At 37.1% G+C, this 25,768-nt stretch overlaps 1 protein-coding gene and 1 long non-coding RNA gene across 3 annotated transcripts; one reads left to right on the forward strand and one right to left on the reverse strand.

Annotated features, from left to right (window-relative positions):
- LOC144316122 (uncharacterized) lies at positions 1-4,058 on the reverse strand. The gene is made up of 2 exons (XR_013381946.1): positions 3,727-4,058; positions 1-3,250 (listed from the first exon to the last, which is right to left on the reverse strand). It is a non-coding gene; the product is annotated as an uncharacterized LOC144316122 (long non-coding RNA).
- Positions 3,856-24,103, forward strand: GORAB (golgin, RAB6 interacting). Of its 2 annotated transcripts, XM_077901619.1 has the most exons (5): positions 3,856-4,030; positions 9,833-10,190; positions 12,338-12,439; positions 15,264-15,404; positions 22,325-24,103. In XM_077901619.1, exons 1-5 carry the CDS (start codon positions 3,895-3,897, stop codon positions 22,779-22,781), a joined length of 1,194 nt encoding a protein of 397 aa, XP_077757745.1. In that variant the 5' UTR covers positions 3,856-3,894; the 3' UTR covers positions 22,782-24,103. The 2 variants fall into 2 exon arrangements, with proteins under 2 accessions (XP_077757745.1, XP_077757746.1); XM_077901620.1 differs by lacking the exon at positions 3,856-4,030 and having other exon boundaries at positions 10,056-10,194.
- The last annotated feature ends 1,665 nt before the right edge of the window (positions 24,104-25,768 follow it).

The raw sequence follows: 25,768 nt of genomic DNA on the forward strand, positions 1-25,768 counted from the left end.
TTACAGTGGTGAACTTTAATCCTCATCTTTCAATTGAATAAGTAGAAAAACCAGTAATGATATGGGGGACTTAAAAATCACAATCAACCAAAATTGCCTTGATATTAACAGAACACTCCATCCAACAATAGTAAAATACACATTCCACCTAACACACTCCATATAACAATAGTAAAATACACATTCATTTTATTTGTACACAAAACATTTCCCAAGATAGACTGCATTCTGGGCCATAAAACAAATCTCATTAAATATAAAAGCATTCAAATTATACAAACTATTTCTCTGATCACAACAGAATTAAAAATAAATGAGAGGTCTCCAGAAATCTCCAAATATTTAAAACTAGGCAACAGAATTTTAAATAATCAGTAACTAAAAGATGAAAAAAAACCCTAAAGGACATTTTGAATTAAAAGAAAGTACTAAAAATAATATATCAAAATTCATGGGAGTCTGCTAATGCAGTATGTAGAAGAAAATGTATAGCACTGAACATTTATTTAGAAAAAAAGAAAGATTTTAAACAAAGAACTTCAATTTCTACTTTAAAAAGAAGAGCAAATAAACCCAAAGCAAGCATAAAATAGTAAAGATTATAGAATAAATAAAAAATGTATTAAACTAATAAAAAGAGAAATTCTGTAAAACCAAAAGCTGGTTGTTTAAGAAAAATAGAGTTGGTAAACCTGCAAGGGGAGTGATCAGAAAAAGAAACAAGATACAAATTACCAATATCAGGAATTACAGAAGTGATGTCAGCACAAAACCTAGTCAGTAAAAGGGTAATAGGTGTTGGGGGTCTCCATGCCCCTCTTAGTTTTGATAATTAGCACTAGAAAGATTCAAGGAACTCAGAAAAGCTGTTATAAACTCACAATTATAGTTTATTATAGTAAACAGATACAGATTAAATCAGCAAAAGCAATGGGGCACCTGAGTGGCTCAGTCGATTAAGCATCTAACTTTGGCTCAGGATGTGATCCCGTGGTCCTGGGATTAAGCCATGAGTTAGGCTTCTTGTTCAATAGGGAGCCTGATTCTCCCTCTAACCCTGCCTTTCCCCCTGGCTTGTGCTCTCTCTCTCTCTCTTTCTGTCTCTCAAATAAATAACATCTTCTTTAAAAAAGAAATCAGCAAAGGCAAATGCACTTAGAGAGGAGTCCAGAAAAAAATCAGATATAAATTTCCAGTTGTCCTTTCTTAGTGTATTGTATGGATTGCACTTAATTCTCCCAGCAATAATGCATGACAACACATACAAAGTATCACCAACTAGGGAAGTCATCTAAACCTTGTTGTCTAGGGTTCTTATTGGACAGTCATGCAGGCATGGAACACCCATGACTGACTTTAGCTACCCATGCAATAAAGCAAGAAAATAAATGGTATGCAGATTTGAAAGAAACAAAATTGTGGTTTGCAGACATGATCATTCATGTACAAAATCCACTGAAATCTACCTTTAAAAAATGCTGCCATGACTAGTGTTTACCACTGTTGATCAACAAACATAAATCAATTTTATTTCTATATAGAAGATACAAAAATTGAATATCAAATAAAAGTGCTACTTACAATGGGTCATGCTATTAACCATTTGGGGGTAAATCTGACAGAAGATGTGCAAAATCCCTAAACTGAAAACTGCAGAATATTGCTAAAATATTATTTTAAGGCTTATAAAAAATAAAATGGCATATTGATGCTTCTCAACCTACTTTTAGTTTTTTATTTACTAACCAATGAGTCCATGGCTGCAAATTGCAGTAAGAAATGGATGTTTATTCACCATCACAGAAATTCGTAAAAAGGAATCTCAGAATGCATAAAATATGGAAATGTTTCATCTCAATACTTAACTTGGGAAAGTTAAGTCTTTTAACATTTATTTGAAGGCTTAGTAGGCATCAAATATTCTGTTATACACTAGGTGTTTCTGCAAAGAGTCTCTCAATCCAAGATACAGGGGACTTTCACAAAGCAAAAACTTCTCTGAAGCTAAGCTCCCAATAACACATTACACATCATTTGAAGAAACCAGTCACCATGAGGGAAAGCCAACAGAAACAAGAGTTAGAACCTTGCAAAGTGGAAATTGTAATTTTATACAGATGTTATTTTTTACTATAACCTCACGTTTGGGTTCTCATTCAGGCCTTATGCAAACCTTTTAAAATACCATAATTTCCATTTCTATTACGATTATTGGTAATTCTTGAAGTTCACTCAGAGCTTAAAAAAAAAGTTTATGTATAAAATTTAACATGGGGTATACAAGGTACTTCATTTTTACTACATGGCTGATGCTTATAAATGGGAAACCAAAGTAATTACCATTGGTACTAATGATCCCCACCTGCTTGATAATCTGTTTTTTTTTTTTTAAGATTTTATTTATCTATTCATGAGAGACAGAGAGAGAGAGATAGAGAGAGGCAGAGACACAGGCAGAGGGAGAAGCAGGCTCCATGCAGGGAGCCTGACGCAGGACTCGATCCCAAGTCTCCAGGATCATGCCCTGGGCCAAAGGCAAACGCTCAACCACTGAGCCACCCAGGCGTCCCCAAAATTTGTATTTTTAAAACATTTAATCTATGTCCCCAAACTGTATGATCTATCTCGCCAATCCTTTTGAATTGCACTTAAAAAAAAAAAGGGGGGGGGGAATGAGTCCACATTTAAAATGAAGAATTTGTGCACACTTAAAACTTCAGAAATTACTTTTAAGTTCAAAAGTTACAAGAGGAATTCCCAACATCCTTCACCTCTGGTCTCCAATCTTAACCTGAAAATCTCATTCCAAACTCTTCTGGGTGTGGCATTTTATTTCCAGTCTACTTTTTCAATTTAAAACAAACAAACAAAAAAATACTGGCACACTAAAAACCAAAAGTTACACTTGGGATTTTGTAGTGTAAGCCAAAATAACGTTTTGGGGTGTTGTTTTTTTTTTTTTTTTTTCCAATGCAATATGATGAAGAGAAACATGAAAAATAAGAGTAACTGGTCTCTTTTAAATCGTCCTGATCTGTATGTATTCTGCATCTTACTCTTTCGAGATCTTGCTGGAAATGAGAAAAAGGAAGCGCAGACAGGTGCTCAAGGTCAAACCAGAACGATGGACTCAGGCCTCCCGGGAGAGAAAAGCCTAGTGTCGGCACCCCAGCGCCGGCCTTGTTGGACACGGACTTCTCTGAACGAAAGCTGACGAGGGCTCATTTTCAGTAGAGAGATTCAGGCATCCCTTAGGAGAGAAGTTCCAGATCTGAGGGAATCGTTCACAAAACATCACGGAAACCACCTACAATCTCGCTCCGTGGCAGACCCAGCTACGCAAAGCCTGTTAACGTGTCTGTTCCCTTCCCTTTATGGTACCCCCCACCCCATCCCCCGGCCCTCTGAAATGCTTCTTCACAACTAAAACCCTAACTGTGAACATCCTCTTAAGCCAATTTGCAGAAAAATCCCAGCGCAGTTCCAAAAACAGACCTGCACCGGCCCGGAGCGCCCCCGCCCCTGCAGACCCAGCCCCCAGGAGGCTCCGCCCCCATGACGCCCCACAGGACCCGAGAGGCGGCCCGCTCCTCGCCGCCACCGACTGGTAGCCACTTCCTACCTGCCTGTCTAGCTCCATCCTCATCCCCATCGCCACTTCTCCCCTTATCCCGTGAAGCTATTAATACAACAAGAACAGGAGCCAGGGAGGTAGATCCGACTCACGTGAGAAGACAAGAATGTGTCTGTGGCCGAGATTAATTCACGCAATTCGTCCGGCACTGCTGGAGACAACCCGAAGGGGGCCGGACCCTGCTTCGAGCGAGAGGGGTCCTTGCAGCCAGAGCTCGACGCGCTGATTGGCTGTTCGGCCGCGGCCGGGGAAGAACCCGGATGTGCCCGGGTAGTCGTGTTGGCAGTCGGGGCTCTGAGGTTTGGGCGCTCTGGGGGTGCTGGCAGCCGAGGCCGATGGCGCGGGGTTGGGCAGGCTTCTCTGAGGAGGAGCTGAGGCGGCTAAGGCAGACTAAAGGTAACGGGACGTGCCGGTGGTGGTTTAATCTTTGGGTCTGTTGAGGGGAAAGGGGCGGGGCTGCAGCTTTTGAGGGGGAAGGGGGCGGGGAGGAGGGTAATGTGTCCGTGTTTGGGGAAGGAGCTGTAATGGGAGGAGGGGATTGAGGGGCTCCGGAGGTAGTTGGATTGGGGAGCCGATGCGGGAGGGGCTGGTCCAGGGGACCGGGGTCGTCTTTTAGACAAGGAAGTTCAGGAATCCGTTCCGGGGATTTGGAGTTAATTTTTTTTTTTTTTTTTCCTGTGAAAGGAATGGGACTTGGGAGAGGAAGTGAGCCTACGGCCTAGCCGTCGCCAGTGGGAAGATTGCTGCATAAATCAGTGGCTGGAGGATTGGGGTCGGGTAAAAGGAGGAGGAGGGGCGTGTGAGAGTTGTGGTGAATTGATAAAAGTTGACAGTGGTCGGGGAGAAGGGAGCACAGGGATCTGAATAAACACGAAAGGATAACAATGCTTTTCCTAATACATCTGGAGCCTTGCATTCACTTCTGGTTGCCAGATGACTTCTGTGATTCTTTCTAACTCTCGAGAGTGAGAAAAACCAAGAGTCTTTGGGAGGGTACGTGCGAAATCGTACACGTTGGCTTTGTGGTAAAGCGAAGATGTTGTGCTTCCTTCGCTGGAACTTGTACTGTTTTGTTTTCCTTTTAATGAAGGAGTTAATTTTGCTGCTACTTAGCGAGAAACTCTTGGTGGCATAAACTATGCGTTGCTTGTGCTTGGAACTTTATGAAATTTTCTGTATGGGTGATCCTGGTAGTGCACATTACTTTACATCGCCTTGAGGACCGTAACTTATATATTTTACTTTGGGAGAAAATTAAAATGGGACCTGGCATGCTTTTGATTAGAGTTTGTGATCAAATTGGGTGTTGCTCAGGTAAGTCTGTAAAAATAAGCACAGGTGTAGAAATACTAGCATTATTATTAGCATAGGTGTAAAAATAATCTAAGGCTGACCAGTGGGAAAGGAGCTAAAGTAGTAACATAGGGCCAGTGTAGATTGGAGTATGGATGGACAAATTTTTGACTGGTCCAGAGGCCTTTAGAAATTGTATCATCAAAGACAAATAATAATAAATTTAAAAGTAATAAATAAATTGCATCGTCAAAGTTATACTAACTACAGCGTATAACTAATTGACTCCATCTAGTTTGATGTTCTCAAATTCTTTTGCTCTTTGTTTTGAACATTCGTTCACATATTCAAATGTACAGAGAACAAATGTTCTTGCTTCTGGTCTGACTCAGAGAAGTATCAGCTTCTGTATTACACACTAAGATGAACAAGGTATTATCCTTGCCTTCAAAGAGCTGATAGTCTGGTGAGGAGATAGACTATAATATAATGGATAATAGATAGTTTATAAGAGCTTGTTATAGAGCTAGCAGGAACCTGACTGTGCTGGGGTTGGGGTGGAGCTTGGGAAGATTTCACAGAGATTGCGTGTTAGCAGAGGTGAGTTTGCCAAGAGAAAGAAGGATTAATATAGACTAAATTAAAACTATAGGTTCATTATGTAGAAGTACATTTCTAAATATCTCTGCAATTTGGGACAGAGAGGGCCTGGAAGGATGTTAGCTTCAAGGCCTGTCATTTCATAGTGGGATGTTAGAGCATAGACCCCAACCACTAGTCTGTGACCTCCATACTTAGCATCTTTGTATGCTCATAGCCAAACACAGTGATTGGCATGTAGATTTCCTAGCTCTGCCTCTAAATCTTTTTGCATTGGAATTTCTCATGTATAAAACTAGAAGATCTGGATTTTTAAGTTTTAAGGCTCCTTCCAGCTATTCTCCAACCTGAAAATATAATTAAGTAATCCATGAAGATGGAGTTGGTTGCCAGCAAAAATAAGCATGACAGTACTCTAGAGAAACCCATATGCACATTAAGAAAGAGTGTTCTTAGCATTCGTATTTTAATATTAAAGAGCTGAGAACAAACCAAATGTTCATTAAAAAAAAAAAAGATAAATATGGGGCACCTGGGTGGCTCAGTGGTTGAGCATCTGCCTTTGGCTCAGGTTATGATCCTGGGGTCCTGGGATCAAGTCCCACATCAGGCTCTCCACAGGGAGCCTGCTTCTCCCTCCACCTATGTCTCTGACCTTCTCTCTGTGTCTCTCATAAATAATAAAATCTTTAAAAAAAAAAGTAGATTAATAAATTGTGATATAATCATCCAGTGGGCTGCTCTACAGCTATGGGAATATATGAAATATACCCACATGTATTAACGTGTAAATTTCATAAATATGATGCATGAAAAGAGCAATTGAGAAAAATATATACAACTTGATACCTAATTTGTAGAAGATCAAAATCATGCAAAGCAGGTATGTTCTTTTGGGAATATAGGACATCAAAGGATATAGGACATGCAGGATACTAGAGAGGCAAGGGAATATTATCAGGAAGGGGCAAATACATAGGGAATTTCAAAAGTATTGGTAATGATGAAGTCAAGTTAAGACAAGTTACACAATAGTAACAAACAGCTGTAATATATCGACTTTTTAAAATAATAAAGATATATTTTTCTTTTTAGCTTCATGTCTAACATAGAATGACAGGTCATTCTTTTCCACATAATTACTTTACACTGTTTTGGTGCTATCATTTAGGAGGAGTTCACCATGGCAGGAGGAGAAAAAGGTTGAGAATTGAGTATTGGCAATTAAATGGGAGTAATATGATTTGGAGAGCAATAAATACAATTATCTTGTGTGTTCCAAAAGAGAGGATAACATGTCTATCGTTAAATAGCAATTATGTCTATTGTAGTGATGTTTTACATGTTAAAATGTTACTATTTTTAAATTATCCGTACAGGTTAGATTTGTGTCATAACATATATGTCTATTTGATGTATGACTTATTTCTTAATTAAAAATTAGAAATAGGGACGCCTGGGTGGCTCAGCGGTTGAGCGTCTGCCTTGGGCCCAGGGCGTGATCCTGGAGTCCTGGATCGGGTCCCACATCGGCTCCCTGCATGGAGCCTGCTCCTCCCTCTCTGCCTATGTCTCTGCCTCCTCTCTCTCTATGTCTCTCATGAATAAATAAATAGAATCTTTAAAAAATAAAAATAAAATAGAAAATTTAAAAAAAAGTAGAAATAAAAAAAAAAAACAGTGCTGCTACAATGCCACCAATGTCTAAAGAAAAAAATTTGTGAATTCTTTATTCTTGATCCTAGTTCTTTGCTGGATATGTTACAAATATCTTCTCCTCTGAATATCTTCTCCCAGCTTGTACCTTGTCTTATAACTTTTATCTTAAATAACAAAGTAGTTAATTTTAATATGATCAAATTCATCAACATTTCTGTGTCTTAAGAATTTAGTACCCTACCATGAGGTGGTAGTACCCTACCATAAGATATTAATCCTCATATTCAATTAAGAGTTTTTAACAGTCATTTTTATTATAAGCTACAGCAGATTCAAAACATTGCATAAAGAAATGTGTTTCTAATAAGAATTTTTTAAAGTGTTGATTTGACATTGAGTCCATAATCCATTTAGAGAATGTTTTGTTTTTATATGGTGTGAGTTATGTATCTGATTTTATCTTTTCTACATAGCCAGTCCATTTACTGAATGATTCCACCTTTTGCTGTGATAAGCTCATGCTATCTCAGTCATATACCAGTGCTGCGTACATGAATGAACCCTGTTTCTGGGTTCTTTGTTCTATTTCATTGGTCATTTTGTATATTCCTGTGTTCTCTGTTCTGTTCCATTGGTCTGTTTGTCTATTCTTTCACTAATACCCACTGTCTTGATTATTGTAGCTTTATAATGAATCTTGAAGTCGAGTAATGCCAGTCCTCCAGTTTTGTTCTTTAATATTATGTTAGCTGTTCTGAGGCTTGCCTTTCCATATAAACTTGAGAATCATTGTGTCGGTATGCAAAAAATATCTTGGCTGGGCTTTTGATTGGGATTGCAGTGAATCCATAGATCAAGTTGGGACGAATTGACATCTTGACAGTATTGAATCTTCTATTCATGAACATTGAATATCTCTCTATTTATTTAGTTATTTGGTTTCACTATCAGAGTTTGTAGTTTTCTTCATAGATCTTGTACTTTCTTTCTTAGATTTATTCCTAAATACATTTTTTTTTTAGTGCTAATGCAAAAGGTTAATTTCAGACTCTGCTTCTTCATTGTTGAGACATAGGAAAATAGTTGACTTTTATATATTAATCTTGCATTCTGCAGCCTCACTCTAATGGCTTATAGTTCTAGGAGTTTTTATATCTTATGTTCTATTTTTAATTGGCCTGATTTGTTTATTGTTTGGTTTATTATTTTTTACTTTATTGTAGCATTTTAAATTTCATATGCAGGTTCTGTGAAAATGCAAAATAGAATGGAAGCTGCAGTACTGGATTTCATAGGGACTATTAATTCAGCTGATTGAGTGTAACTGGAAAGTAAAACAGGCTCAATGGTATTTTCTCATGGTGTGGATAAAGATCAGAAGGCAAGAATGAGTTCCTATCCTAAGATAAAGGGGGCTACTTTGTGTTTCTGACAAAAGTCAACAATAATATTTTACTTTTAGAGGGGGCTACTTTGTGTTTCTGACAAAAGTCAACAATAATAACATTTTACTTTCAGAGGTACATTTATCTTTTAAAAACATTTTCTTTACCTATCTCATTTAATCCTTGCACCAACTCCATGAGTTAAATAGAGTAGGTAAAATGTTCAGCCAGTTTGACAGATGAAGAAACTGAGATATGGAATAATTAATTGACTTGCCTACGGTTACTGAGCTGGACAAAAGCAATACCAGAACTATGACTCCAGAGCTTTTAATTCTCATTCTGGAGAAATAGATACTAGGCTTGTGTTGCTTCAGAAGTCAACGTGCAGAATTTTAAAAGTCCTTTTTGAATTTGTTTACAAGGACTTACCACAATTTCATTTCCCAGGCATTTTATAAACAATACCATTTACAGATCTTATTAAACATAGTGTAAATGTGAGTCAAATTCTCCAGTACTCTGCCTTACAAAGTTAACACTGGCATGGACAACCCAAAAAGTATAATGGGGGTAATATTTATTTAGTAGTGCTTTTTAAAAAAATTCTCCCAGTTGTTTTACCTCCCTCTATGGTTTGCTCAGGCTGCTATTAAAATTAGCTTGCATATATTGATTAATGGCTAATTGACTTTGGGGAACACAACCTTGCACAGCTCTGGAAGATGAAAGCTAGCAATTGAGGGTTAGAAACAAGAGACTTTATTCAATTATACTTTATGTATAACATCTATCTATGTATCAAATTAGCGTAAGATCTGCTATTATTTAAGAAACAAAGTGCAGCCCATTTGTAAATGTAACCACCATTTTATTTCAGGAGAGCAGATAGAATCATAAATCAAATTTAAGACCTATCAAGAATTCACTTGTGTACCTTGTTTGGTCAAATTAGTTGATTCTTTAGGCAATTCTCAATTCAAGTTGAAAAGGAAACCTTTTTATTCTGAGGCCTAACTCAACAGACAAATGGACTTCTTTTAAGGTAAATTTGAGTTGGGACAGTTTTTGTTAAATATTAACAGTATGATTGGAGAACTGTCAAAATGCTACAAGAAGATGGCTATTTTTCCCTGGGCTTTTTTGGATAGAAAATGGGGAGAAACCCTGTAGAATTACTGTCAAAGTTTTAATAATGTTAATACTTTATTTTCTTAGAGAAATCCTAATTATTTGCTGCTCCATTCTCTTTTTCACATAGACCCATTTGAACCACAGCGACGTCTTCCTGTGAAGAAAAGTCGACAACAACTTCAGCGAGAAAAAGCCCTTCAAGAGCAGAGCCAAAAACTTGGACTTCAAGAGGGATCAACCTCAGTACCTCCAGCGCAGTTGCTTTCCACACCAAAACCAAGTTTTAATAGTCCAAAACCACATTCTTCTCCCCCTGTTCCTCCTAGTCCTCTGACACTCACCTCTCCTGTTGGTAATGGAAAACCACAGGGTATTGAAAGTCAACCAAGGGAACTAGGATTCGAGAATTCCCATGATAGTCACAAAAACACCGAGGTTCTACCCCCAGAGCCAGATTGCAAAATGGAAAAAAAGAAAGTGGAATTGTTAGTAAGTCTATATATCAATGAGATTTTTTTCCATTTTACTTTTTTTTTTCCTTCACTACGTTTTGAAGAAATAGAGTTTTAACCTTTTCTCTTTTAAATTCTAACCTAGAAGTGTAGTGAATAGTCTTTGAAAGAATAGCTACCCCATAAATGTATGGTAAGCCAGTTGGTGTTGGCATGTTATACGGGTTATGTCACTTAGTTTTCACAGCAGTTTCCAGTACCTGTTCATGATTTTCACTTTATAGATGAAATCTTGGACTCAGAAAAGATACTTTATTCCCAAATCAAATACATAGCCAATAAGTAGAAGAGTTGGGGTTCACTTACAAGTCTTTCCGGATCCAAAGTCTCTGCCCTTTACCCTCACTAGAAACAGTTCTTATGCACAGTCCTCACCTCATCCCCAAATCAAACCAGTCTTCACTTTTCAGACTCCATATACATTGGCCCAGAAAAAAGTACTTGTGAAGAGATACAATATGAAGGGATGCTCAAAGGAAAGTTGAAATTGAGAGGAGTAATAAAACAATTCACCTGCATCATTAGATTTCTTTTTATTCTTTATTTAATGTGCTTATGTCAGAAACTACCTCCAGAATTTAGTTTAGAAACATTCTTTTGGAAATTGCCATTCTATCACTTGTGAATTCTATAGCTTGGTTTTAATATCCATTCTTATTTGTTTCCTCCTGATTGATCAGGATGCCATTTGTTTCTGTTTTCCATTTTCTGAGTCTTTCGAAGTATCGTATGATTTCTCTGATCCAGATTCTGTGCTCTGAGTTCACAACCAAGAAATCATTTTTACAAGAGAAATAAAGCCATATGAATTACGAGATCAGCATTGAATGAGTGCATATACTTAAATGTTTTTAAGTGTAGTTTGCCAGCACCAGCCTGACACAAGTTGGGGAGGGTGGATTTAAATTAAGCTGGACAATTTAGATTGAATGTTGTTAGGAAAATAAATTTTTTTAGGTACTCGGGAGAATTTTCATAGAAGACATGCAATCTCAGGAACTATTGTTGACAAAGAGGAATTCTGAGTCTATAAGAAAGGGAAAGGGAAAGCTCTATCCTGAAGAGTGCTCAGAGATGGCATCTCACTTCTCTGGAAGATCCAAAAGCGAGGCCAGAGAATAGTGGAGAATGAGGGAAGCGAAGAAGGATATGGAAGTTGAGGGTTCCTATCTATTGAGTTCAGTGTAGTTGGTTATCACCAAGGCCTCTGAGGGAGAGATGCCCTGATCAAAACAACATTTAGAGAAAATGCAGGTGTCAGTGTTGTGGCGCATTTGGAAGAGGGTGCTCACTGAGCTGGAACTCTGGCATCTGGTGAGAAGATGCCTGCAATAGTTAAAATGAAAGTGAACCAGTGCTAGCACCAGAGTGGAGGCTGTAGGAATGAAAAGAAAACGATAAATTTAGAAGTGGTTACTGAGTCTGGGACTAGAGGATTTTGAGACAATGGCCATAAGAATTGACAATAATAGGAATAAATAGCTTTGTCATTATGTTGAGTTGACATCAAGTTGTTGATTTTATGGAAAATTTTCAATATACCTCTTCCAGAATTGGACAGACGGAAGACTGTTTTCAGATCTTTGAAGTTTCTCAGTAGCCCAGCATTCAAATCTTAGTTCATAGTGTTCCACTCTGTTTCATAATGTTTGAGAACTGAGAGAATTGAAAAAATAAAATAAGCATTGTTTGTTGTCCTAAGGGTGTAAGGTGATAGAGACTTTCATTATAGAAAACTCTAAAAGATAGAACGTGACATTAGCTACATACCAATTTATTTTGATCTCCATTTTGCATATAATACATAATTAACTTATACAACTTTCTTTGTACTCCTAAGAAATGCCATAGTACTCTGGCTTCCAGTTTGTGGCTTCCTAGATTATACACATATAATGGATTTCAAAGGGCCAGTTTATGTAAGCCTTCTTTATTTTAAATCATAATCTTTGTTCCTATTAGAACAAAATAATGAGCTGCAGATGGGTTCCTTTTAAGAGGGTTTTTGAAGGAAAATATACATAATCTGGTTGATTACATTTTATACATAGGGAACTGAGACTGGTAAGGTGTAGGATAGGGCTTCAGAAACTCATTTTTCCTTTTTTTTTTTGCCCTAGGCAAGAAAAATCTCGTTGGGAAGTCCTCCAACAAGAGCAACGGCTAATGGAAGAGAAAAATAAACGTAAGAAAGCTCTTTTGGCTAAAGCTATTGCAGAAAGGTGAGGCACCCGAATTAGGAGTGGTTGTTTGTAACCTGCAATCAGTTCTGTCATGTTTTATATGTGTTTGCCCTTGTTTTTTGATAAATTGACATTTTCTCTACAACATTCCTTTTTAAAATTTTTTTTGTAAAGTAGGTTCCATGCCCAGTGTAGGGCTTGAACTCAACCCTAAGATCAAGAGTCACCTACTCTACTGACTCAGCCAGCCAGGCACCCCTCTACGGCATTATTTCTAAGGCTAACTAAACAAATTATGTTTTACAAATGATACTAAAATTCCAGTGTTGATTTATTAAGGAGGACTTTGTAAGCATAGATTGTACCGAATTTGTGAATACAGGTGCAATTAAAACTTCAGAATCAGCATCAGTGTTTTCAGTTTTAATCATCTACACATTCTATTTTTTTTTTTAAGATTTTATTTACTTATTCATGAGAGACACAGAATGAGAGAGAGGCAGAGACTCAGGCAGAGGGAGAAGCAGGCTCCACGCAGGGGGCCCGATGTGGGACTGGATCCTGGGACTCCAGGATCATGCCCTGGGCCGAAAGCAGGCACTAAATTGCTGAGCCACCCAGGGATCCCCCCATCTACACATTCTAATAAGGAAGCAATGACCAGTATAAGGGCACTAGCAACAAACACAGGTTTTAATTTTGACAAGGGAGGGCTTGACTGTGTGACAGGTTAGAAGAGTAAGATTGTTTATTCTACATAAGTGACTTCCACTCCCAGAAATCTTTTTTTTTTTTTAAATTTTTATTTATTTATGATAGTCATACAGAGAGAGAGAGAGAGAGGCAGAGACATAGGCAGAGGGAGAAGCAGGCTCCATGCACTGGGAGCCCGACGTGGGATTTGATCCCGGGTCTCCAGGATCGTGCCCTGGGCCAAAGGCAGGCGCCAAACCGCTGCGCCACCCAGGGATCCCTCACTCCCAGAAATCTTGATTGTATTTTCTGTGGACATTTTTCCTGAATGATTTACCTGCCCCCGCTGATACATGATGTAACCTTTTATCAGTGACTCAAGGTCACCATCATGAGCACTCTGCCATACTACGTGCGCTTCAATTTTTCTGTCACCTTCCAATGTCAGTTTGTTAGCAGTTGCTTTTCCTTTACTACATTGTGCTGGCTTCCAACAGTAGCATTGATATTTGAGCCACTTGCCAACCCTCACCCACTCTTTCTGCCTCTTTAGTTTGTAGTTTACCATGTGCTATGGCCTTAGGAAACCAAGCTCAGTCGCTGAAGCACTGATTGAGAATAAGGAGAATGAAATGCAAGCAAGCATTCTTGGCATTTTCTTTTCAGATCTCCAGAAAAGCCTGGAAAAACTATTGGTTATTGAAGCTTGCGTATGTGTCAGGGGAGGGCAAGGGACAGGGCTAGAGAGACAGACAGGTAGGTATGAGTAATTCAGAATTTCATCTGTCAAGGATATACGTATTCACAAATGGCAATTTTTTTTTCTCCAGCTGCTCCCCTTTGATGTTTTATGAAACATAGGAAATATGCAACTTGCTGAACTTAATGTTTCAAGAAAAAAAAAACCATGATTATTGAAAGTGAAATATAATTTTGGAAATCACTTCAGTAGTCTTCAATTTGGGAGTGTTTGGGGAGGCTGTTCGTAGGGGATTTTACAAAAAGATTATAGGATCAGCACTTTTTTTTTTTAAGATTTTATTTATTTATTCATGAAAGACAGAGAGACAGAGACAGAGGCAGGCTCAATGCAGGGAGCCCAATGTGGGACTCGATCCTGGGACTCCGGGATCACGCCCTGAGCCAAAGGCAGGCACTCAACCGCTGAGCCACCCAGGCATCCCTCAGCACTTGTTCTTTATGTGTTTTTTATTGAAGACAGAAAGTATTGATACAGGCAGAAATGTAAGGAAATAAACCTGATTAGATTATTAATAAATGTGCCAGTGAAATACTTGAAGTAAAGGAATCATACTGTTATCTTTAGGCAGAAAACAAGGGAAAATGCATAATAGAGTAGAAATCAGGAGGATGTAAGTTGCAATATAATGATTTTCTGGGGGAGTTTTAGTCTCCTGTGAGAATGGGTATGAAATTTTGAAATAAGTAAAATCAGATTAAAGGTTGGCTTTTGAATTTGTTTATTCTGTTTCTTCAGTGTGTCATGTATTTGGAGATACATGTGCCGACTGAGGTTGGATGTGCTTTAAGACAGGAAAAAGTAAACAGTATTCTGGGGTTTTGAGCCTCAGAAAGAATTTTGAGGACCTGTAGTACTGCCTAAAAACAAGAACCAAAATAGTAAAAGTTTGGGGAAATGAGTCCTAAGAAGGTTAAAACCAAATAGACATATAAAAAAAAATGGTGTTTTAAGGACAAACAAACAGAAAGAAATGGTAATTAATGTAGGCATCAGTTCTTTTGTCTACTAAGTATTAGACAAATGAAAATGGGCTTAGCAAGAATTTAAAGCTAGAAATTTGGAAAGGTTTGTTGGATATTCCATGTAAAGAGAATAAAGATCTGTTGTTTCAGTGCTTATTCTCATCCTCATGAAATGAATATAGACCTATAAGTGAACTATTAGTTGTTTTTTTTTTATCTTTTTCTTTTGTGTATTGGAATAGTAAGGGACAATAGCACAAATGCAATTTTAGAGATATACGAAATATTACCAGCATTGGTTTTATTTCAATTTGTGCGGTTTTTTTTCTAATTTCTAAAAATTATACATTAAAATCATATTACATATATATAGTAGGTTGCTTTTTTTACTTGTGTACAGATAAGTGATTTTAAAATGTTTTTATTATTATACTCATTTTTCTAGATCTAAAAGAACTCAAGCAGAGGCCTTGAAACTAAAGCGGATTCAAAAAGAGTTACAGGCTCTAGATGACATGGTGTCAGCTGACATTGGAATCCTTAGAAACCGGATTGATCAGGCCAGCCTCGAGTATTCATATGCTCGGTGAGTTGAGAGAACTCTGAACCAGGAATCAAAATGAACTAATATTTAATGCTAGCTGGGCCAGAAGCTTTCGGGTATACCATCATTGAAGCCTCATAACAATATCATTAAATCCTGTTTTGTACTCAATCAGGTGTCTCCTCTTCTTAAAGTCTTCCTTAACTTTCCCCACCCTTGTTCATATTCCTTTTAGAGTGCTTCTTGCATTATTTATTTATATTTTAGCCTGCCTTCTTGCTAAACTATCAGCTATGTAATGTTTGGGACTGTAAGTGTCTAAATGACTTGTCCCCAAATTCTGTTATTCTAACACCATGTCTATTCTCTATTAAATTTTGATTATCTAAGATGGTCCTTAGAGATTAGCCTAGTTCTCATTTCATTTTTCATCAAAGAAAGAATATCTGGTTTATTTTTTTAAAAAGCCTGTATTTTGAAGAAAATACCACTCTGTCCTGAAAGCTTGAAGTTTTTCCTCTTTTTTTTTTTTTTTTCTTTTTGATTGTGTTCTGTATATAATAGTTTGCTATCATGTGTTTCCTTGGTTTCGACCATTGGCATTTTTTTAGTAAAAAACCATCATGGAGTATTTCTAACATGAACTAACACATGTAAAGAATTACATGAACTTTGCAAGCAGATAAAAGGGCAAAAAATTAGGTCTAATTTCAGGGTTTTCAGTCCTTTCAGTGTTGCTTTAATCATCCTGGTTTGTCTTTTTTCACAAGGGAATGCCGTGTTAATGACAGTTTTGCATCTCTGTAACATTAGAAATCAATCAGAATGCCTCATTAGTCCAGGGTAAACCACAGCATCAGAATGTTTATATAACAATTTAATAAAGCGGAAATACTTGATTGTGGTTTTTAATTCATTGTTTATTAAGAAAGAGGTTTGTGGTGCCCTTGTGATTTTTTTTAATTGTTTGACCATATGCTGTTAGACTTAATGGGTTGCCTTTATTAATTAACCGCTTAAGTTAATGCCATCAGTAGCTGATAACTGGAGGTTCCAGATTTCTATTAAGATCATTACGGAGGTAACCAAGATTTCATTAAGATTAAATTAATCCTAGATTTTTAGCATATTTTATCTCTGTAGCCTAAGTTTACTAGAGGAACATTCTTATGCCTTTGTAGCCCTTTATATGAATAATTCAGATAATTATGGATACATCAACAGAAAAATCATCTCATGTTTTAATTCTGTCCTAAAGGAGGCTGGAGAAGGATGCATTTGTATGTCAAACATTATATAAGAAATGTCATGGTTTTAGGCTTTAGGTGGGATTACTGGTTAAAGAAGAAAACATCCCATAATATATAAATGTGTTTAATGAAATTTTAGTAATATTTACATAGTAAAAAAATTTTACATAAAATTTTATGTCTCTTAACAAACTAAAGATAGTAATTTCTCATGGTACTGATATTGACATAGTTGTATGTGAATATCCTTTTGTATGTGTGAGGCTATTTTTAAAAATCTAAGCTCTTGAGGAAGTTAGGGAAAAGCTGTAGGCAATTGTGACTAGGACCAGCATTGTATCTTGTTCATGCATTTTACTACATCATTTTCTAAATTTACATCTGTGGCTATTGAGAAATTAGAGATTGATGATACAATATTGTGGTTTAGATTTCTACTAGTAAGCTAATCTCCAGGGCAGCCAGTTTCTTTGGGAGATTGCCTTGATTTTTTTTTTTTTTTTAATGAAAATAATATTGTGGTTTTTTAGTACCTGGTACAGTACTCTCTGCACAAAAAGTTCTTGGATAATGAATAGGCCAGAATTTGCTTTAAAATTGGTTTCTGTAGAGCACTGCTAGGGTAGACCCCACTAAGAAGACCAGCACTTTGGGATCCCTGGGTGGCGCAGCAGTTTGGCGCCTGCCTTTGGCCCAGGGCGTGATCCTGGAGACCCGGGATCGAATCCCACGTCGGGCTCCCGGTGCATGGAGCCTGCTTCTCCCTCTGCCTGTGTCTCTGCCTCTCTCTCTCTCTCTCTCTCTCTCTCTCTGTGTGTGTGTGTGTGTGTGTGTGTGTGACAGGAAGGAAGGAAGGAAGGAAAGGAAGGAAAGGAAGGAAAGGAAGGAAAGGAAGGAAAGAAGACCAGCACTTTGAGTGAACCAAAAACAGAGTTACTGCTGCCGTTCACATCTGTGACTACCAGGCTGCAGTGTGCTGCATAGATCAGCTTGTGAAGCAGAGTTGCCATTTGTAGAACTTTTCTTTGACCATTTGTGTACCAGGAAAAACTATAATTGTTGTTTGTCATCTATGTTTAATAGACACTCTTATTAACATTTATGCATACATGTGCACACAAACACACATAAATGTCTTATGTATAATTTACAGAAGTAAAAATAATAGGGATTGTGGGAAACAACTTTATTAAAAATTTTAATAAGAATGTAAGCATAGCAGACCTCCTTGTGTCAAGTAATGTTAGACTCCCAACATAAAAAAAGCTGAAAGAATGCAGTTACCTCCTTTCACAACACAAGACGGTCCAAATACTTGTAAAATACTCTGTGATCGAGTTCTTCCTGTTGGAATTATTAACTCTATGAGAATAACATATCCTTTTTATCCTCAAAAATATGTTTTTCATTCATTGACTCTGAATTTGAGAAAATTCATCTAGGATGTGTTTTCCAAAGTCTCCTGCTCTTGAGATTCACACATGTGATCAGTTTCACCATTGAGACCCTAGGCTGTCTGTTTCTGCCTTTGTAATAGGTTCCTAGGGCTGCCATTACAAACTGAGTGATTTAAAACAACAGAAATGTGTTCTCTACATTTCTGGAAGCCAGAGTTTGAAATCAAGGTGCTGGCGTGATCAGTCTTCCTTCAAAGACTCTAGAAAAGAGTCCATTCCTTGCCTCCTCCAGTTTATGGCTGTAGGCACTCCTTGGCTTGTGGCTGCACCAAGTTGTGTGCCTCTGTAGTCACATTGCCTCCTCTTCTTCTCTCTCAAAACTTCCTCTGCCTCTTTCTTAAAAGGATACATGTGACTGTATTTAGGGTCCAACTCAATAATTCAGAATAAACTCCTTTCAAAATCTTTAACTTAGGGACACCTGGGTGGCTCAGCGGTTGAGCGTCTGCCTGTGGCTCAGGGTGTGATCCCAGAGTCCTGGGATTGAGTCCCACATCCAGCTTCCTGCATGGAGCCTGCTTCTCCCTCTGCCTATGTCTCTGCCTCTCTCTCTCTCTGTGTCTCTCATAAATAAATAAATAAATAAATAAATAAATAAATAAATAAATAAATAAAATATTTTAAAAATCTTTAACTTAATATCTTTTGCCACATAAGATAATATTTACAGATTCTGGGGACTAGGAAGTAAATATCTATGGATGGTCATGTTTTTAGCATACCACAACAATCATCTTTTGATTTGTCTGATAGCTGCAAAATACCTTCATCTGTCAGCTCTCTCTACTTTGCCACTGTGGGGAGGAAATGAAAAATATTAATTCTGAACTGTGTTCAATGAAAGCTGAGAACAAATTACAGAAATGATGTTTCTAGTCTTTTTTTTATATCTTTTTGAAAGATGAGGTAATACTTTGGACACCACAGTAAGGAAACTAAACAGTGATGGATTTACTTCACCGTGGCATCATCCACTTCACCATGGCATCATCCTTTAGATCATTCCATCATTCTTTGTTTTCTTATTAAATTTTTCCCTGCATAAATGGGAATAATTGATGAGTAATAAAGAAATAATTCCCAGGCAAAATGTTCAAGATATAGGAAAAATATATCCTATCTCAACAATCCTGCAATGTATCTCAGATTTATAAAAGCATCCAATGGACCCATATAGAAATTGCAGAATGTAGTTTTATTCTATCCTTTCTTATGATAAAAACCTTGACATGTTGATCCTTACAAATAGAACTGCTTGGAAAAGGAACTGGAAAACTAAAAGTGGATCAGTGGAACCTACTGACATGCTAAGGGTTAATGATTGAGTTCTCAAATAATTTCAGGATACCAAAACCAAGAGACAGTTTCTAGAATCCTTTAAATAACATTCATTAAATCACTCGATGTCCCTTTAAAATAAAACAATTCAGTGATTATATTTCCAGTTCAATTTATTTTACTGTGCTATATATAATGCTCTTACTATTCTGTTCCAAAATATGTCATCATATTCTGATTTGGTATTATCCACCTGACCCTCCGGCTCATAGTGCAGTTTGTGAAATTAATCAATATTTCAAACATAAATCACTCTGTGCAAAAATATATATGCATATTTCTGGCCAGAAGAACTTTAAATAAATAAACATAATGCAAAATCTGCAGTGATTTATCCAGGGTGAAAGATCAATGGAAACCTAGGGACCTATTTGCAAATTTAATTTCAATTCAGCATTCATGAACACAGTCAGTAAATCTTTACTAACTGACTTTGGCTGGGCTAGGGAGTCCCCAGACCACAGAAAGGAAGCCTGAGTTGGGGGAAGGGGCAAGGTATTCATATACTTGTAGAGAATGTTGCCAGAAATCTTAAGCTTGATGCAAGAATATTCATAAACAGGATATGTTATAGAGTATGGAAATAAGGGATTCACATGTCCACCAAAGCTCCTTCTGAACAATTCTTTTAACACAGAGGGTAATTGAAAAACCATTAGTTTTCTCATTCTTATAGTTACTAGATGACAATTTAAAAAATGAAATGCAGTAAATGAACATTATATAAATATGAGTTTTCAAATATTAACACCAGGTCCTTAAACTTTGCATAATTTCAGTGTTAGATACAGTACATGTTTAATGATACACTAACAATGTTTTTTGATTCTGGTGCTCTGAAGGAGGAGTTCTGTTTCTTAAGTGCCTAACAGCCACTGGGCAAGACACTTGTCCTGCTTAATCTTTAACACTCCTGTGAAGTAATAGTAATTATTGCCATTTTCCAAATAAACCAAAACTTAGATGAAGATACTACCAAGGGTCACTATATATATACTAGAATTTTCGGACATTGCATGCATGTTGTCCACTTTCCTCCTTAAGAACCTAGCTGTGTTTTGTATGTACAATGCTGACCTTGGGGTACGCCTCATGAGAACAAAGATAGGCTACCAATTGCAGAACATTTAATCCATTGACTAAATAGTGGTTCGTGACATGGCTGCACTCTAAGAGCTCTGTCTAAATTGATATGAGCCAGCTAACCTGAGACCTCCCCCTAGAATTGGAACACTTAGAAATTGAATGGAGTGAATTTGATGTAGAGCCACAGCTGGTGGCCATATTGGGCTGTATGATTGGAAAGCCAAAATGAGAGAAACTGTGGTTTCTAAGCATTAAAGAGAATAGCTTTTGATTCTGATGACCTGCCTGTGAGATTGCCTCTTGTATCCTACAATAAAACCCACTTTTCACCTGAGCTAGTTTGACTGGGTATCTGTTCTTTACATCCAAAAAAGGTCTTGACCAGAACAGGTACATACACAGTAAATGGGAAAGGCAGGTTTTGAACCATAGGTTTTCTAAAATCAGAGCCTTTCATTTTTTCACTATATTTCTTTTCAAGACAGAGAATCTTGCATTGGGAGATATGTTTTGCTGTAACTGTAGTACGAGAAATTACTTACTATGTTGAGTTGATGTAGCCAATCGTAACAGGTAAGGCAGCATGGCTTTCACAACCGTTAGTGGTTATTAAAGTGAATAATCAGTTGATTAAATTTGGGCCAGTCTCTTTTCCTGGCCAAAAAACAAAGCAAGTAAACAAAAAAACAACAAATTCCATGGAAAAGGCAAAAGACCGTGAACCAGCATATGATAATTTTTCTTTCTGCGTCAACCTAATATAAAAGGAAAAAAAGACATCACAGGGTGACTTCCCCAGTAGAATTACCTTACTTCTAAGATTGGCATTGTCTGTCTTTGAGATTTATATATATGTTAGAAGATAAAATGCCCTAACCAAAGTCACAGTAATCTGTTGTTGCAGAATGGAGAGAGAACTACTTAACCCAGAGATTCTCAACTGGGGGCATTTTACCCCTAAGGAGACTTTTGGTAATATCTGGAAGCCTTTTTGGTTATTGACAAAGTATTGGATACTACCAGAGGGAGTGGGAGAAAGCCAGTGTGATGCTGCTGCACATCCTACAATGTACAGGATGGCTCCCAACAACAGAGAAGGATATGGTCCAAGTTGTCAATAGTGCCAGGATTCAGAAACCCTTCCTAAACCTATCCTGAAGTGTTTCTGTTCTACTTGCTGCTTGCTTCTTGCCTCACCTAGCATCATTTATATTTACCTTGCAGCTGCCATCCATAAGGATAAGGAAAAGGATCTTCACCAAAATTCTTCCTTTTCTAATCTGTTAATCAAAAGATGCAGATTTTCTTTTTTTTCCTTCTCCTATTGTTGTACTCCTACATCTTGACCAGTTGTCTGCTGGAGCTAGGTTGCACTGGTTTATGAGAGCAGAGTTTGTATATCTCTTCCCAGTTGTGCATTCAGTGATGTCACATTGACAGCCTGAAATTAACTTGGTGGTGGTAATATTTATACTACAGAAATTGACAAACACTGCAAATCAGAGCTCTCCCTAACCAGAGCTAGCTCATGAACACTGAATTAACCTCTCAGCCTGCTTTCATTCAAGCACAGCTTCGGAAAGAGGAAATCAGTGCAGAAGAATGTTGTTGACATTAGGAAGGTCTAAACGTAGATGTTGTGAAAGTTTCAGTATCAACAGCCTTGTTTGTTTGATATGCAGGACAGGTGTGCATAAAATATCACCATCCATATCTTCATTGTACTTTTTTTTTCTCCAATTCTGGAGTTTAATTATTGTTTCTAGGCCCTCCTTTAAATATCTTCTTTAGTGGCAAACCAATGGACCCATCTTTGTGCCTGTCTCTACAGGAAGCGCTTTGAGAGGGCCGAAGCAGAGTATGTTACAGCAAAGCTAGATCTGCAGCGCAAGACTGAGATTAAAGAGCAACTCACTGAACACCTCTGTACAATTATACAACAGAATGAACTCCGCAAGGCCAAGAAGTTGGAGGAATTGATGCACCAATTGGATGTACAAGCTGATGAGGAGACTTTGGAGCTTGAGGTGGAAGTGGAGAGATTACTGCATGAACAAGAAGCTGAAGCAGGGAAACAAATTGTTCATTTGGAGAGGCCATTTCAGCCTTCTGCAGAGTGTGTCGCATCAGGATTTGCCAAAGAGAACAAAAATCCTCAAGAACACACCACTTCCCTAAAGGTAGATGAACAGTGTGAAAATCCTAATAGCAATCCCCTTCTAAATCCAGACCAAAGTCAAGAAGTCAAAACTACTGTAAAGGCCATTTCAGCTGCTCTGACCACATGAAGTGTGTGTTTGTTCCTTTCAGCTAGTGTGGTATTCAGCAAACTTCTGTTGTAGATTATGTTGTGAGCTCGGATAAGTGTGTCTTTAAGATGGTGTTCATTTTTGAATCCCTGGTTAGTTTTGGTATAACATGTTTGCCATTCTAAACCCTCAAATTATGATAATTTTATATGTAGGCACAGTTCACCTTGATCTAGGGCCATTTTCCTTAGTATACCCTGATTACCAGGTGAAAACAAATGACCTAAAAAGATGGAAGAAAAACTACATGGCTAAGAGTGTTAGACCAGGTAAATATAGAAAAGTAACATGGAAAATAATACTCAACACCTCGTCAAACTTACGTGATTTCTCCTAGGAGAGCTGTTGATGATGAGAATCCTATTTTATGTAGTTAGCAAAGAAACACAAAAATTAAATGTGAAAAAGAGAAGGAAAAAAATAACAAAAACAGCATGTTGAATTCTTTTGGATCCTACTAGAGCTGCAAAACACAACTTGGAAGTTGCAGTTTACAAAAGACAGCTTCAGTTACATTTTTGTCTTCAATTTGCTTTTTAAATGGCTTTAATTTACAACCTGAGTTTCGGTTAGTTGATATACACAAATATACCACTAATACATGTAATCTTACTGTTAATATATCATTTTTTTAATCAGCACATTAAATTTAGACAATGAAAACACTTCTACAATGAAGTTGATAATACAGAAAAATCTATCAATACTTTTGATATCAGAAAAAATTGATATGTTTCTTTCTAAAGCTATCTGTAAATATGTGTTGTTGGATATAAATTATCCTGTCATAAAGCATTTAAATTGTTAAACTGGTGATTTTTCTTAGTATTTTAATAGTTTTTAATTATTATTACTAGTACTTGACCACCACATTGTGTTATATGTGAATGTGTAAATAAATACTGTTGATTTGTCACAGCATCTGTGACTTTCACATTAAATTGTGATCGATTTATCAGAAATTCTGAAAAGTACAAATAATACATTTAAGTCTTGAAAAAAGAACCATTATAAAAAGAGTAAGGACAAATGTAATATTGTATTTATAATAATGCTGAGAAAGTTGGGGACATCCTATTTTTTAAATGAGCTTGAGGATATTTTAGCAGTGTGGATGAGCTGTGTATTTTTGTATTATGTAATTTGAGTTGAAATTCTAGCTTTCCATTACTGACTTATCTAAACAGGCATTTATATAAATAGTTGTATTTTTATTTATGAATGATATTCATCAAAACTGAAAGCATCATTGTCCAATACACTCTTATTTTTCTAAAGAATAAACGAGTCTGATACATCTAGGATGTGGTTGTTTGTTGACTCTTAAAAAAGTCTCAAGCACTTCAGTACGTATTCCTACACGCTACATAGCAGTCATGCATCCCATATCTCCATGTAGTAAATGCAGTCCTCTGCTTTTGTATGAGCCTCTCTTATGGGAGATTCTTCAGTGAATGAGGTTCCCTAAAATTGGCTACATACAAGGAGCTACAATCTCATTCTCGGTGGAAGTATTTATAAGGTATATGGAGAAAGGAGAACCATGAAATAAGTGAATTGGTAGGGACCTCAGAGATCATCTGATTTTATCTTCTTACTCTACAGAAGAGTAATTTGAGAGCCAGAGATTTCACTTACAACATGTTGGCCAACTGGCTTATCTTAAACTTAAAGTGCTAGTCACGTCGCAGTTCTAAAACTCTTAGTGTATCTCTTATATATTTCAAGCCATAAAGTTCACTGCATCCCTCCACTTGAAATTTTGTTTTATAACCCATTCAGGAATTGTGTTTGTACTTGTGAAATGTTCTCAAATATGTCTATAAAAGGTCCACTGATACCATTATTTTGAAAAACTTGCTTTGCTTGGCTTTCCCAGGGTGGTATCCAAGTGCTCAGGTGATGATATAAGTGACAAAGTTCTATTGCATCAGTTTTGTACAAGGCAGCTGTATTCCATGTGTGGGAGGAATAAGAGCAAATGAAGAAGTGGGGGCTAATCGGTATGAGGACCATATGCACTAGCTTTGCCAGGATAGCCCTGATATCTTTTAAAATCATAAAACACTTTCAAAAGACTTTTGATATATGGATTCACAAATCCACAAATAATTGTTACTTTCTGTGAAGGAAATTATTGGTTCAAAATTACTGCCCTCAGTTTATTGGAGCACTTTGTAGAACTGTTCCTCCCTGGTGTTAAACTCCTCTTGCTTCTACTTCTCAAATAGTTGGAGCATAAGGTTATCAGGGCTCTTAATAATGTGATGTATAATTTAGGAGTGAACTACTTTGTGTTCTCTCACTTGTTCTGTTTAAAAGATAACCAGTGGTATCATTTTCAACTCATTGTCTTAAAAAAAATGAAATCATACTCTGAAGGGTAAACTTGAATTCCTGCATTTGATAGTTCTTATTCCATGATTCCCCACACTTTCTTTAAATGGAACCATTTTTATAGGTTTCAGAGAATTTTTTGAAGCACAGGCCTCATTGCATTTAAAATACAGTGAGAGTTTTCATGCTTTTCACCTTTGCATAATTCTACTGAATTACAGCACTTGCAAGGTGGTAAATCTTTATACTCACTGAGAGCACAGCTGGTTTCCAAGTCAGATGATAGAAATCTCTGATTGGAATTTCTGGAGCATATTTTATTGCTAGATTGGCATTTGAATTATAGAGTAAAAACTCAGCTATAAACCTCTCTCATTCTTTGTTTGGATTTAGCAACATAGTACTCTCAAGGAGCTTTATCTAAGTATTCAGCAACTTCCTTTTCCGAGACATTGGCACAAAACGGACTCAAGTTATTCTGACCCAGGCCATTCCCAGTGACCTTTATAAATGATGTTTTGGGTTTTGTATTTCTAAGGAGCCAAGTCAGCATTTTAAAAGGCCCTGATAGATATAACTCAGTCTGCCAGACAAGACCTGGGGCCACTCTGGACCAGGGTAATTAAACC

Source organism: Canis aureus, chromosome 6, assembly GCF_053574225.1.
Source record: "Canis aureus isolate CA01 chromosome 6, VMU_Caureus_v.1.0, whole genome shotgun sequence".
Taxonomy (NCBI): Eukaryota; Metazoa; Chordata; class Mammalia; order Carnivora; family Canidae; genus Canis; species Canis aureus.

Bases quoted from the DNA above. Each gene is read 5' to 3' on its own strand.
- GORAB (XM_077901619.1), top strand. From the start codon at position 3,895: ATGTGCCCGGGTAGTCGTGTTGGCAGTCGGGGCTCTGAGGTTTGGGCG. The intron at 4,031-9,832 runs GTAACGGGACGT...TTTTTCACATAG, and splicing joins GCGGCTAAGGCAGACTAAAG to ACCCATTTGAACCACAGCGA. The intron at 10,191-12,337 runs GTTAGTAAGTCT...TTTTTGCCCTAG, and splicing joins GAAAAAAAGAAAGTGGAATT to GCAAGAAAAATCTCGTTGGG.